Source organism: Lissotriton vulgaris, chromosome 8 (assembly GCF_964263255.1).
Source record: "Lissotriton vulgaris chromosome 8, aLisVul1.2, whole genome shotgun sequence".
Classification (NCBI taxonomy): domain Eukaryota; kingdom Metazoa; phylum Chordata; class Amphibia; order Caudata; family Salamandridae; genus Lissotriton; species Lissotriton vulgaris.
In genome coordinates this window covers 1,356,908,313-1,356,923,157 of record NC_141696.1, presented here as the reverse complement: position 1 = coordinate 1,356,923,157, position 14,845 = coordinate 1,356,908,313, and the positions used below count along the sequence as shown (strand labels likewise).

Below are 14,845 nucleotides of genomic sequence, written 5' to 3'. Positions count from 1 at the left end.
AACACCTTCAATACACGATCCAATGCAATCAAAAAAATTGTAAAACTACACTGGAGGATCCTCAACACTGGCCCTGATAATCTTCCTATACCATTGTTTGCGTACAAAAGAGGAACAAGCTTTAAAGATCGGCTAGTGCACACTAGACCAGGACCAAAGAAAACTCACCAAGTGGGAACTCTATGGGATTTGCCACCGGTCGAGGGTCACCACCCACAAGCATCGACATAGGGACTCCAAGACGTTGGGAACAAAAACAGTTCACTAACTGTAACAGTTCCAACCTCATCTATCTCATCAGATGCCCTTGTCCCTTACAATATGTGGGAATGACGACGAGAAAAATTAAAGTAAGGATATCGGAGCATAAAAGTACGATCCGATGCAAAAAGCAAGCGACCCGCCTCACAAACCATTTCTTAGAGGTAGGACACGCACCTACAGATTTTTCTTGGACCGTTTTGGAACAACCACGGATCCCCCCGCATGTTACCGATATTACAAAACATCTTTTCAAATTGGAGCAGAAATGGGTGTATCGTTTGAATACAGATAAAAATGGTCTCAACGAAGATATTCCCTGGACTTCATTATAGGGTGATCCCTGTTTGATCTCCAGTACCACATCTCCGGTTTGAGCTGACAGGTTTTCAGGATTTTTCGCCTTAGATGGCGCTAGATCTCATACACAGCCCTTAAGACAACTGAGAGAATGCCTATATGCTCGACTAACCTCAACGTCTATTGACACTATTGTATTGCTCATAGACACTAGCTTCACATTTAACCATGGGTGTCTAGTGATAGACCTACCCACTTACGACTACTTCAATGTCGTCGATTACCCATTGAGCGCTGTAATTATCGTTGGCTATCAGCACAAGTAATACTGATTGACCAACATCAGGTCTCATACTTAGACCAATCAGGACATCATAACCAAAATTATTGCCCCAAATGAACATAGAGGCAAGGTCCGGGGATGTGTCAATTTTAACAAGTGATTCCTCACTCGTAAAGTTATGCCAATGACATTATATCATTTCTTTTGCTTTTGATATTCCAATGCCAGCACATTTAAACACTAATTCATTTTACTGGCGATTCACGATTGAAACTTGCTTGTAGTCTCGATAAGATCTAGCTCTGCTACATTTCACCGCAATTTAGTCCTTTGACTACATTTCCCATGATCCCTCCGGACGCTGTAGATACACGTAGCTAGTCGTCACCAGGGGGATCGGCGCATGCGCACGGGCACTGTCACAGCATTTCCGCATCTAGAAAAGCAGCATGTAAACATCTCCCGGTGCCTCACCGTACAGCGCAGACGCCTGACTGGGGTATCGACGGATAGGTAGGTTAACTAATCGCGCTATGCAAACTGGTTTTTGCACTAATTCCCGATGGCGTTATGCACTCGAAATGACCTTAGCAGTGTCATTACAGTCTCAATACCCTCGGATTCTTGCTTGGTATTTGGCGCTTTGAAACTCGTAATCGAAATACTCCTTTCACAATGTATTCTATTACTTTCCCGTTTGGTAGCACCACATTTATCGGTATTCAGCACCTTTTACAAATAGAACTGATGCAATGTGCTAAAATAGCCGACTTTAGCAGCGTCATTACGGTTTCAGTATCCTCTGATACCTGTTTGGTTTGTGGCGCTTTGACACATATTACCAAAATACACCATCCACAATGGATTGTTTTATCTTCCCGTTTGGCGGCACATCATCCATTTAGCACTCCTAACAAATAAGAACTGACGCAATGTGCTAAAAGAGATGTTGATGACTATTGTATAATTGTAACGGTCTACTGCTTGAGATTCGGCGGTCTCTTTGAGGTTTTTCACTGTTATTTTTGTGGTCCACTTTCTTTAAAAATAGAGCGGTGCCCCTATTTCCTGAGCTGTGGCCAGGCAAGGAGTGGCGCCGGTCTCCCAAACTCTAGGTGAGTGAGAGGCGCATTTAAATCAAGAATGGTTGGGTACTGTACTTGAAATATGCAAGTACATAAATAATGTTAGTTGTTGAAACTCAGGATAGATAACTTTTACTAATGTGTTGTCCCATTTTTCTCTGTTTTCTTTCATATGTGTCGTCTACACATGATTCCTCTTGCCTGTGGCAATCAGCTTCTACTAAACAGGAGCATTGAGAAGGCCTATTCAGGTGATATCCTAACAATTGTATTATTTTTATTATGCACACACACACTTTTTTGAAGCAGTAGCAAAATATAACTTTGGTCCTGAAGAAGCAGGTGATACACTCAGTATCTGTAACTGCAGAAACATGCCGACCTTTCTACACATGCAGTAGATATTTGTTCCAAACTACTGTTATTTTGCACTTCACGTTTTTTAATCTTGGAAGTGGATTGCTTTTCATTAAAGTCATTTTTGCACCCACTATCCATTTTTAACCACTCACTTTCACTTATTTTTTGTGCACTGCTTTTCAGTTACCAACATCTGAGTGTACTGATTGTACGTTGTGGACATACCACTTGGTGAGACTGGCCCAAATGATGACAAATAGGGCGGTCCAGAGAGTGTAACTGATGGGTATCCATATCACGCAGTGATGGGTGCAAGCGTATCGTGTAGTGGACTAGACACATTCTGAACACAGAGCTCTGAGTTTCTTTAGACCCACAGTTATTATTATTGTATACAGTATAACACTGGTGGTACCTGTTACGTTTATAACATTATCATTACCGCTGTATGAGGCCTCAGCCAGGAAATTTGCTGTAACCTGTCTGTGTTCAGCCATGTTTTCACTCGCCTCTTCATCCAGCCCTGCACTTGTAATCTAACTGTTTTTGCCAAAACTCACCTCACCATGCACTCTGTCACTCCCTCATCCATCCATCCACTAATTAATTCTTCCAACTGTTGACTTCTATTTACTTACGCACGCAGTTATACATCCACAAACTCGAAAATCAGTGAATAAACAATTTCCTTTTAAAAGGGAGGGGCCTATTGCCTTTGCAATGCTCATTTTAAACTAGCAATACAATGAGTTGTGCCATTTTAGGGTTTTTGGAAAAGGGGATAGTAGTCACCTGCCAAAAAATACAGGCTTTTTGAAGCTGAATAGTTGTGCCTGCTGTACAACTCTTGAAAAAAATAAGGAATCATTTGCACGTTTCTCTAACTGCAGTTCAGCACTTTTGGTCATGGGCATGTGAATGATATTTTTAACACCTTGGATGCTTGAGATATCCCTCTGCTGTGCTGGGCCATAATGTTAATGGGTGTGGTCATGACAAGCTCAGCTCGTCATGAGCATCGAAGGGGTTAATCAATGCCCAGGAGTACTTCATTGCTATGAGAATGTGTCTGGATGACCAAGAAGGCAAGAGGGCAGTACAGGCACGAGTATGGAAAATAAGCTGCAGTACTGAGAGATAAAACTCTCCTTGAAGCCATTCAATTTTACACTGTTCCTTGCTATCTCTGATTTGATTGTCAACTGAGAAAAATATTTGCGTTCATAAACAGAGTAACTCATATTTCAAAACTTCTATAAAGAGTCCATAGGTTATAAATATTCAGATGCCTGTTTCCTTTAAAAATTCTGTTATTTGTTTATTTTGTTATTGCATATGATCAATGTCCAGGGAGTTGTCCTAAGTGCCATGCCCGACGATGTATGCCCGGCATTGACACTTGTGAGTCGAGCACTTGTGCGAACATTGAGGCCAGAGTGATATCCTGTACTACTTACCTGACATGTAAGGTAATCTGTGATTTTATTTTTCATTGCTTCGTGACCTGACATGACAACATGTAATATAGCAAACACAAGGAGATGATGGACGGAGCATTGAAACTTTTCAGTCACAGATCTGGGTTGAATCCATCATCATTCTTTAGCTCAGTTCGCCACCTCAGTTCAGACCCAGCTATATGCAAAACAGTCTTGACCCTGTGCCTCATGGGAACAGTCCAGCCCGAACTGCCAAGCCAGGTCTTCCCTGAACCGGAAACAAGCATCCTGGGACTGGTTTCTGGGTAACACCCTTCATCAGCCAGGCTAGCTTGAATCCAGTGGCAAAGTGAGCAGGGGTACCACGTCTGGGCATACCCTGCCAACTTAGGGCAAACAAAGCAAACACAAGTAAATGATGGATGGAGTAGAAACTTTTCAGACACTCACCCTCAGTCACAGATCTGGGTTGAATCAATCATCATTCTTTAGCTCAGTTCGCCACCTCAGTTCAGTCCCAGCTATATGCATATCAGTCTTGACCCTGTGCCTCATGGGAAAAGTCTGGCTCGAACTGCCAGGCTAGGTGTTCCTTGAACTGGAAACAAGCATCCTGGGACCTGTTTCTGAGTAACACCCTTCATCAGCCAGGTTACCTTGAATCCAGTGGCAAAGTGAGCAAGGGACCCACGTCTGGGCATACCCTGCCAACTTAGGGCGATCAAAGCAAACACAAGTAAATGTAAATTGATACTTGTATAGCACACTACTCACCCGCAAGGGTCTCAAGGCACTTGTACGAATACCGCTGTGGAACCCACCCTGGCTTTCCCTGTGAGGAGTCCACTCCTGGGCACCCCCAAGGTGGAGGCCAGCCATCCTTAGCGTTGTGGGGGCCGTTGTGGAGATTAAGCAAGCTATTGCCCAGAGTTGCAGAGTGGGACTCCATGATTGGAATAGGCACAGAGGCGAGAATTATCAGGTCCGTGGAATTTTGAGCCCAAGACCCGCCGAGGCGGGGAATTGAACCCTGGTCCCGGGCTAGACCTCTGCATCAGGGTCTGCCGCTCTAATCATTGAGCCACACTTCTCCTCGCCAAGGAGATGTAATGTAATGTATGTCATGTAATGTCACATCTGTGAGATATTGAATAAAAGACAAGTTTAAAAAAATATATTTTGAGTTTGTTGGAATCAAGGTGCTATTTATCGCACCTCGTAAATAATTATAACCTAGGTTTCGTTACTCATCGGGCGATAAATAAGACCTACCATGAGTTTTTCGGGAACAAGATGCGGGTTTTGGTGAATACAACACCAAAATCTGCACAGTACAGTAAATGCTGTATATTTGTCCCCTGTTATATTCCATCAAGTTTGACCTGCCAAATGTTCACAAGGTTTGATATAGTTAACACACCAAGGGCAAGATGTACAAACATTAGAAATACCGATTTCCTAACTGCGATTCTCTCCAAATCATAATTAAATCATAATTAGGAAATCAGCATTCCTAATTGAGTTTCATTTAGGGATTCCTTGTGGGTCGCAAATCGACCTACCTCATGAATATTAATGCTGTAATTAATTGCGACCCATTAGGATTCACAGCCATGACAGGGATAGTGGCCTGCTGAGGTCAGCAGATCACCATGCCTGTGACTGTAATTTAATAAAGCAATATATTTATTTCAAATACAGTCTGTTTTCCTTGAACTTGAAAGAAAACGGGATGAATTAAAAAAGAAAAAAGTGAAACCCTGAAGTTTCATTTTTTAAGATTAGGCAGTGGTCCACGGAACCACTGCCTGCTCTTAAAAATATTATTTACATTCTCACAGGAAAAGGGGTCCTTTAGGGACCGCCTTCCCCTTTGTGAATGGGATACCAAACGTTTTTAAACTGGTGGTAAGCTATTATTGTTTTGAGACTGTAATTCGGTCGCAAAACAGTAAGACATACAATACCGATTCAGCATTTGGAAGGGACACCCTAAACACACCAATTCTAAATACCAAATCGCAAATAAAAAAAGCAATTCGGTAACAAGTTACCAAATAACATTTATCATTTTGTACATTTGAAAAAGCATTATTCTGGTCGCAAACAGCCCGAATCTGAGAATAAGGCAGTTTACGACCAGGAAAATGCTTTGTACATCTAGCCCCAAGTGATTACTGGGTGTATTAAATAACATCCAACCCGTAATCCTAACCCCTGCGAAACAGGAGTTTGCGCAGAGGTCAGAAAACACCAACCCACTCAAAATCAGGGCCATTGGAACCGAATGTGAACGCCAGGAGGTGGTAAAAAATACCCTGCTTAGATGAAAAAGTTATCCCTAGACAGAAGAAGGAATGAAGTGGTGGAATGACTGCATGTAAAATAACGCTATTTCGGAAAAGGTTGTATGCGGAAGATGGCAAGTGACATAACCATTCCAAAATCATGGGAGACCCAGAGCCATATTGAAAACGTGTGGCTAGGGGATCAAAAGTGATAGCAAAACGCAAATGTAAGCCTCAAAAGCTATTCAGGAATTAATGACCAACACACTACAAAATCAGAAAATGCACTGATATGTATTACAAAAAGCCCAAAAGGGATCATGCAGATGTATGTATGAAATACTGTACTTTATGGTCATAAGGAGCCTTAATTCTACTGCTTGTAAGCTACAAATCGATCTTGCTTCAGTTTGTCCAAACCTGATGTCTCGCTCGCCTCCTAGGGATTTGAAATTATCCTCTATTTCAACTTGATGGCGAATATGTGTTGCCAAGATATAAGTGGCATCCTTGTTTCTCTACTATGGAACCAGTATTCTTAATTTAAGCTGTCCTGTTGTAGTGCCCAGATAAGTCTTGCTACAAGCACCTAGAAACCTATAGGTCCCTTAGATACCAAGACAACTGCTAAAAAGATTGCTTTTGAAATGACATGTGTTGTAGCTAAAAATCTACCTTTTCTGTGAATTGAGGACTTCAAAGCTTTGGATACACGTGTGACCTTGACCATATAGCTGGCAAAAACTAGGGAATTTTGTCTATCATCAGTGTATGACGTGCCGCTGAGGTCATAGTTGAGTAAGTGGTGCATGTGAGCGAACTAATGCATGCTGAGTGCGACTGGTGCTAGTGGCGAGTGCTGCGAGGCCTACATAATTGGACATTGACTTGGAAATGTTTTGGAAGTCTAGTCTGGCGTTAGAGGCTGCTTGACATTGAAGACTTTCCATCTGACCCTGAGCGGAATAAAATCGATTGATATCTGAAGGCAAGTGCCTGTGATTGGCTTTTCTTACACTTCCATGGCAGGTTATCCAGTTCCTTAATAAAAAGTCAGAGGAGTTCCACACATATGAAGAAGGGATTAGGGAGCTGATATGTACGAGTACAGAATGGAATTGTGAGGACAAGTTCAGTAACTAAAGAGTTTACTTGGTAAAGTATAGTATGTAAAGTTAGAAATGCATCCATTCATTCAACAAAGTCACAACATGTATCCATCATCAAGGAGCCAGTAGTATTTTCTAAGGCCCTTTAAGGCTGTGGCCACCCTTACTTAATCACAATTTGCATTTTAACAAACAAAAGGTAATCCATCTTCACCGACCTTTTCTACGCAGAAAGCTTCAATGGCTTGGGTGGCTTTGGGATTGTCTGCATTGAACAGGTCCGGGTGATCAGTGAGCACAAGGTCATCAATGTAGAACTGCCTCACAGTCTCTAAAGGGATCTTCTGCATGTTCATTTTCTTTCCATTAATGCGCAGCAAACCAATATGCCTGAAATGGATAAGATGAACATTAAACACTGCATTTGGGGATCAGCTACGATAGATTAGCGTAACGTAACTGTAGAATTTCAGTGTTTTTACGTCTGGGATTATAATTAACCTTGAAAATAATGTGTTAACGTCTAATGTTTTTTCAGATGATTTTTTGTTTTATAACAACAGTTGTGATCTTAGTAGAGAGCCATACAAAAGATTATTGACCTTGAGAGTAACAATATTTCTGGTGGATACATAATCCCCCCACAGATTTCATACCCTCTGAATACTCCGTTCAGTCTTTACACTGGTCTGGAAAACATTTTTCCCCATCAATAACTCTCTCACTCAGTGGAATCAAGCTCATGCCGCCCAGATTCACCCAGCCACTCCTTCTGCTTGGGGCTTTACTACAGGAAATAGGTTTGGCCCTTTGTCTGACCTTAACACCTGTGATTGACTTACATCAAGATTCAATCCACTTAACTTCGGACCACCCAATTTAAATTCACACAAAGAGGGTCAAAACATTAATGTTCCACAAAGCTCTTATAGGCCTAATGCAGTCACAGATTCATATATACCTACCACCCGTGGTCAGCAAATACTCGCCCTTGGGCCAGACGCTGCCCCAGATACGGGTACTATCAGCGAGTCAAGACAGGTTCTTCGCCAAGCGAACTCTAATGGTGCCACTTTAGCTCAAGTCTTTGAGGTAGGCAACGCTGAGAGTGACAGTGAACCCAGGACTATCAGGGAGTCATGCAGGATTGTAAGCTGGAACGTAGCGGGCCTGAGTACCAAACGCAAGGACCCAGTATGGCGCAGTTTCATCTCCAAGCACCATATCGTTGCACTGCAAGAAACTTGGGACACTGCCAGCAATTTCTGGTGGGATGGATACACTAGCTTTGCAACTCCAGCAGTGCCTAGTAACATGGGTAGAGCCAAAGGCGGCCTGGTGCTTTTATTCTCCGTGGATCTAAAAGGAAGATATAGACAGATCAGGTCCGAATCTGACAACATACTGATTGTTGAAAGGTTTATCAATAAATCTAGTAGGACCTTATATGTCAACTTCTATAACTCAAGTAATAGTGCATATAATGGTCGAAACATTGCTAACTTAGATAGTATTTTAAATTCAGTCTCAGAGAATATCTCCTTTGTATTTGATTTAGTTTTACTAGGTGATTTTAACATTCATTTATGTAATTTAACTTGTAAGGGAATAGCAATATGTGATGACGAGGATGCTGCCTTGGAAGCCCCCCACTTCGAACACACCATAGAGGGACAGGAGCTTGAAGACCTACTGGCTAATTACAACCTTTACGAGCCTAATTTCGGCGCCAGAACGCCCACTTTTAACGGCAGTCAGAATGGTTCTGTTATAGACTACATTTTTGTTTCCTTTGGTATTTTGCCCCTCATCATAGCATATAGGACGGTGGAAACTCATTTCAGCGACCACAATCCCGTGCTCCTCGAAGTGGCGTGGGGCAGTATAATGGGCATTGCCCCATCTTCCGTAAACCAAGCCTCCTCTTTGAGGCCTACAGACCAAGATAGAAGAATAAAATGGGCAAAGGTAATCCCGGAAGACTTCTATAAAAAATGTTTCCCCAAAATCAAAAAGCAGACCGAGCTATGCCAGAACTCCGACACCCAAGGGAATTTATTGGTCTCTGCTTTTGAGGAAATCTGTGCACAGGTCTCGAGAGATCTTAAAGCTAAACCTCTACCAGTAACCCAAGTTCATAAGCGTTGGTTCGACGCTGCATGTTCGAAGGCACATAGAGACCTGCTGGCGGCTCTTAAAATTGTTCCAAGACCAAAAGAGGAGATCGTGAGGCTGAGAAAAATCTATAAGTCAGCAGTAAAGAGCCGTAAAGACGCCATTAAGCGCGAAACATGGGAGGAACTTCTCGCAGTCTCGGTGCTTAAGGACAGCAGAAGATTCTGGGCAATCATCAAGCATCCTCTCTTTATGGAAGATGATAACCTATCTATGGATTGCGTGATCACTGAAGAAAAATGGCTATCCTTCTTTAAAAACGTGTATGGGGACAATGTAGCCGTTGAGGACAATAATAGACATTTACCTTCTTATGGGATGGTTAACCCTATTGTTTTTAATCCCCAAGAAGTAGAAAATGCACTTATGGATACAACCAAACATAAGGCCCCGGGCCCGGACGGAGTCCCGGCCGACTTCTTTATGTTCTCTCCCAAATTGTGGTCAAGAGTGCTATCTAACGTGTTTAATGCAGTTAACTCCAGCACAGCACCCGCCTCATGGGCCAGTTCTATTATCGTTCCCATTTATAAAAACAAAGGCCAGAGGGACGATCCAGCTTTTTATAGGCCCATATCTTTGTTGGACTCTACTGTAAAGATTCTGGGGAAAGTTCTTCTAGTGAGATTGAGGGAGAACGTTGAGGGTTGTGGCGGGCTGTGTGACTTACAATATGGCTTTAGAGAGTCCAAAGGCACGATTGAGCAATGCGTTAACTTGTATTTGCTCATCTCTAAGTATACAATGGCTAAGGAGGGCTCAGTTTTTCTGGCCTTTATGGATCTTTCGTCGGCCTTCGACCTCGTCAACAGGTCCAAACTATGGCCAATCCTGTTAGATATGGGAATTGACGAAGCCCTAGTCATGTACATGGCCTCGCTACACCAGGAGCTGTTCGCCGCTGTTAGAGTCTCCAACAATGGTAGGTGTACTCCCTCATTTAAATCCCTCAAAGGAGTCCGCCAAGGCTGTATTCTGGCCCCTACGCTTTTCACCATCTATATTAATGGCCTTGGGGCACATTTGAGAGGCAGGGGCACAGATGTTCCACGCGCAGGAGACACCCATATTCCGGCACTCCTGTACGCGGACGATGCCGTGCTGATAGCCCGTACGGGAGTTGGCCTGCAGATTCTCCTTGACGCCTTTGGTTCCTTTATGGAAAATCTGGACCTAAAGGTTAACGCCTCTAAATCCCATACCATGGTTATGGGAACAGAGGGCGCAAAGAGAAAACACAAATCATTTTTTTGCAGGGGGACCGCCGTGTCCGAGGTAACCACATTTCCATATCTGGGAGTGCTGTTCGACCAAAAATGCACTTGGGGTCCACAGATCAAAGCAAAGAGGTTGGCAATAACTAGATCTTCCTCCGCCATAGTGGGTTTTGCCAGGAAATTGGGTGCCAGACCCATGGAAGCGCTGTTGAAGTTATATAAAAGTAAGCCTGTTGCCATCGCATCTTATGGGTCCCCTCTGTGGGGTTATGTAAATCTTGACCCCATTCAGAGAGCAGAAAACAGATTCATAAGATCCCTTCTCTCTGTCCCCCAATCAACCCCTACCTATTCTATCCATAAGGAGGTTGGTTTGCCATATGTATCGGACCTATTGAGCGCCGCTCCCCTGATTTCGTGGCTGAAAATATGGCTAAACGCCGATTTACCCCTGAACCACAAAATTCTGAGGGATGTCCTATCCTTGGACAACCAGAGCAAAATTCCCTGGCTGGCCTATCTACGTAAATCATTTTCAGATCTGGGTCGCCCAGAACTTTATTGTTCCCCGGAGAAAATCACGACCAGCGATATAGCTCAAACTAAAAAAGCCTTTTTAGAAAAGAAGGAAGCAAGCCGCGAGGCAGTTGAGCTTCAGAAGCCTGCAGTTAGGGCTCATTACCTACTGCTGAGCGATTTTCAATTGGCCCCTTACCTACGTTTTGTAACTATTCCCTATCACAGGTTTTTATTAACCAAGCTAAGGTTTAACCTCATTCATTTCCACCTAGGTCTTTTTAAGGGATGGCAGAAGCCAGAACTAGCCGCCCCTTGCAGCTGCGACAACTTCTCTGTGCAGGACACCATGCATTTTATTATGTTCTGTAGTTTATATCACGAGCAGAGAAAGAAGCACTTACTCCCATTGCTAAAAAACGCTGGGTTCACACAGGTGAGACCCGCGTTGCTCTATCTACAGCTTATGGCTAATCCATGTATTGCATTTGGTCTTGCAAATTTTTTGGTCGCGGCAGCTAGGGCGAAAGTTGCTGGTCAATCTTCGCCCTAAAAGTTTATTAATTGTATGAAATCATAGTATAGGCATGGTTTTTATATATATATATATCTTTTTATCTAAGTGTAAATAGTATTTTAAACGTGTATTGATATAATGTATACTTTTTAATGTGTTGTTCTAAATGTTTCTTTTTTTTCTCTTTGTATGACTTTAATAAGTCGAATAAAGATATTCTGTCTGACTGACTAACTCTCTCACTCAACAAGGTAGCATCACATTATTCCACCTGCAACGTCGTTCCCGTTTGTGACGTCAACAGAGAACATTAGGCACCAACCGGCATGCTGATATAGTTTTTTCTAATCTCCATCAAACAATGTGGAGAGGAACCGAGAGTGCCACAACAATAATACACAAGCATTGAAAATGCAATAGGTCTCGCCTTTGATTAAGTTAAAGCCATTTGCTTTGCTAATGGTATCGTATTGCAAAGCAAATGGCTTTAACTTAATGAAAGATGAGACCTATTGCATTTTTAATGCTTGTTTACAACAATCCAATAATACCTCCCGGTGAGGCATTGTCTATAAACCAGTTTCCCATGGACAAAAATTATATGAAATTGTGTAATGCAAAATTACAGCAACAAAAATTGCAGATTTCGCCGACACTATTAAATTTCATCCAGATCTATGTATTAAATTCACTCTCAATTAAGCGTGGCCAATGTAATTAAGGGCGTGGCTTAAAACATGCATGCTAATAATCTGTGCTTAGCATAGTGTGCCGCCCGCCTTGTATTTTTCTGTTTCTGTCATTGCATCCAGATATATGATATAACAAGTAACATCATCCCTACAACAAGTCCGGACTATTGGCTTTGTCAATGGTTGTTAATTGCATAAGATAAATAAGCAGCAACTATGGCATGTATATAATATTGAAAAAGCTTCGACTTAAAGCCCTGGTGACACCACGACGATGTTGCTGTTCCTGAGTTTCAAAAAGAAGAAAAATCCAGCGAGAAAATGACTCTCTTTACAGGAATCACCTAAACTGGCATGACGTCATGCCATAACTTCTCCACTAGTGAGAAGTGAGCAGTGTGAGCAGCGCACATCGACGTGCCTGCTGTCACTGAAGTCCCAAAAAACACGGACCGCCTGTGCCACGGCACAAAACAGAGCCCGATAGAGACCCGTTTCGAGGCCTCCTTAAAAAAAACACTGCCGGTGCTCAGATCTAATGAGACCCGGCCCACTTAAAGCCCTGACCCCTATCATGCAAGCAACACCGATAAACTGTGTCATCAAACCTCACCATGAAAAACACGCGCAGGAGCAGGAGCAACAGCAACTGCTGGAAAGTTTCCAGACCCGGTCCTGCGCTTGGGGGGAATTCAAAAGGTGAGGAATCGATATGGTGGGATGTAAAAGTATATTAATTAATCAAAGCATCAGTTCGGTTTGCGGATGACTTGCCAGGGCAGCCACTGTATTTCACCAAATGCCAGTCACCAAAAGGCACCGGAAGACTTTAAATACACGACAATCAAGTTGAATTAGTACAGAGTTGGAATATGTGCGCGTACGTTGCAAAGAACACTAGTCCTTGTCTAGCAGCTAACCAAATAGAGGCGAGGTTACTGGAGACTGCTCTGAAATTAGCCGCGCGAACAACAAGGTGCTGCGTGCTATTGTGCTTTGAGAGAATTAAAGGCACAGTACACAGATATCTGTAGACTTCTTGACACATGATTTCTGCATTTAAAGAGAGAGCGTCTGTACTTCCCTTGGAGTAGTTCAACATTTAATCACCGGAATCAGCAAAAGTCTACCTATTTTACTAACCTGCAGGGCTGCTAAACATTTTGGGGGGAAATATCTGCAAACCTCAGTAGGACTTTATTGCTTTTACTAGAGAAGTGTTGCTTTTAATGTAAGGGCACTGAAACCTCCCAGCAGGACTGCACTATTTCTAATGCAAAAACATTGCTACTTGTCAGCTGGGGTGCGCCATTAACGTACAGCCCTAGCGCTTGTCAGATCAGCAGGCTGTTTTCCACGGGATAGCACAAATACTCTTCAGAAGGGCTGTGCTGCTTTTTGCGGATTACTCACACTCTTAACCACGGCTGCACTAATTTCCATGGAATTCTACTTATATTGTTCATGACTACACTGCCTTTAGTACAGGGGAACTGACACGCAGCACAGGACACATATAGAAATAGAACTGCACAGCATTCTTCACCAGGACTGCAATATGTTTCACATGTAAGGAACTCTTCAGTAGCAGTGTTGGTCTTTAAACTGGGGAAGATTTGTTCCTAGTGGCTGTCATGTCAACTGGCGTCACATTGCTTGTTTAAACATCTGATGACATATTGTGTGATCTTGGACAAAGCACTCGATTAGCAACAACTTTCAGTACGATTACAACATCAGCATACCTGCTGAATGGTAAAGCGATTTACGTGCAGCGTGCAGGGCAAAGGTTAGACTTCCTCTGGGTGTACACAACTCAGCATGACCTTACTCCACCCCATCGTAAATAAATATAACCTTCCCGACCTCGCAGCAAAGAGATACAACGTTATTACCAGTAGCGCTATAAGAATGTCTTGGGCTCTGGTGGAAGCACAGAAAAATGTTTGTCTTTGAATGTAGTTGGTGTTTTAAAATACACCAATTATCAGGGTTAAATTGGCCCTCCAAGACTATGGGCCCTGGCGCAAAGGCACATGCTACACCACTATCTGTTACATACATTTTACTGTATCCGTCGACTCACTACCACGCATGTACGCTACTGCCTTGCATTTAGAGGTATGATGTCAGATTTTTTCTCTTTTTTAACATTAAAAGAAGCTGGGGTATCACTCCTCACGACCTATCAATCCTTTAAAAGATGGAGAACAGGAGCTTACAGCCGGCCTGGGATGTCTTCAAAGAGATTGTTTCAGCAACACACGTGAGTAGTAAGGGAATGATAGCTTTCATCACCATTCATTTTTTGACAGGTGGGAACGCCCCTCGGAAGTGACGTAGGAGCCGGATATCCCGCCCCGGATGTCCCTCCCCGGAAGCCCCTGGCAGGAAGCCTGGGGCCGGAAGGCCCTGGCCGGAAGCCCCCGGCCGGATTTCCGGGGGGTGGAAGGTCAGGGCCGGAAGTCCAGGGCCTGAGGACGCCCCCCAGAGGGACCGTGGTGAAAGCGGGGGCAGGTGTAGGCAGTGAGTGGCCTTCACACGTGAATTAATGGCTGTGTGTAAGGGCTGTAGTAGAGGGCTGGTGTGAGGTGGCTAGGGTT

General features: G+C 43.2%; 1 protein-coding gene across 1 annotated transcript in view; it reads right to left on the bottom strand.

Annotated features, from left to right (window-relative positions):
• Window positions 1-14,845, bottom strand: part of MRE11 (MRE11 double strand break repair nuclease) — a 468,980-nt gene that overhangs the window by 265,182 nt on the left and 188,953 nt on the right. Inside the window, exon 9 of the mRNA XM_086935305.1 lies at window positions 7,344-7,515. Coding sequence (XP_086791431.1) covers window positions 7,344-7,515 — 172 coding nt within the window. The remainder of the gene's footprint in view (window positions 1-7,343; window positions 7,516-14,845) is intronic.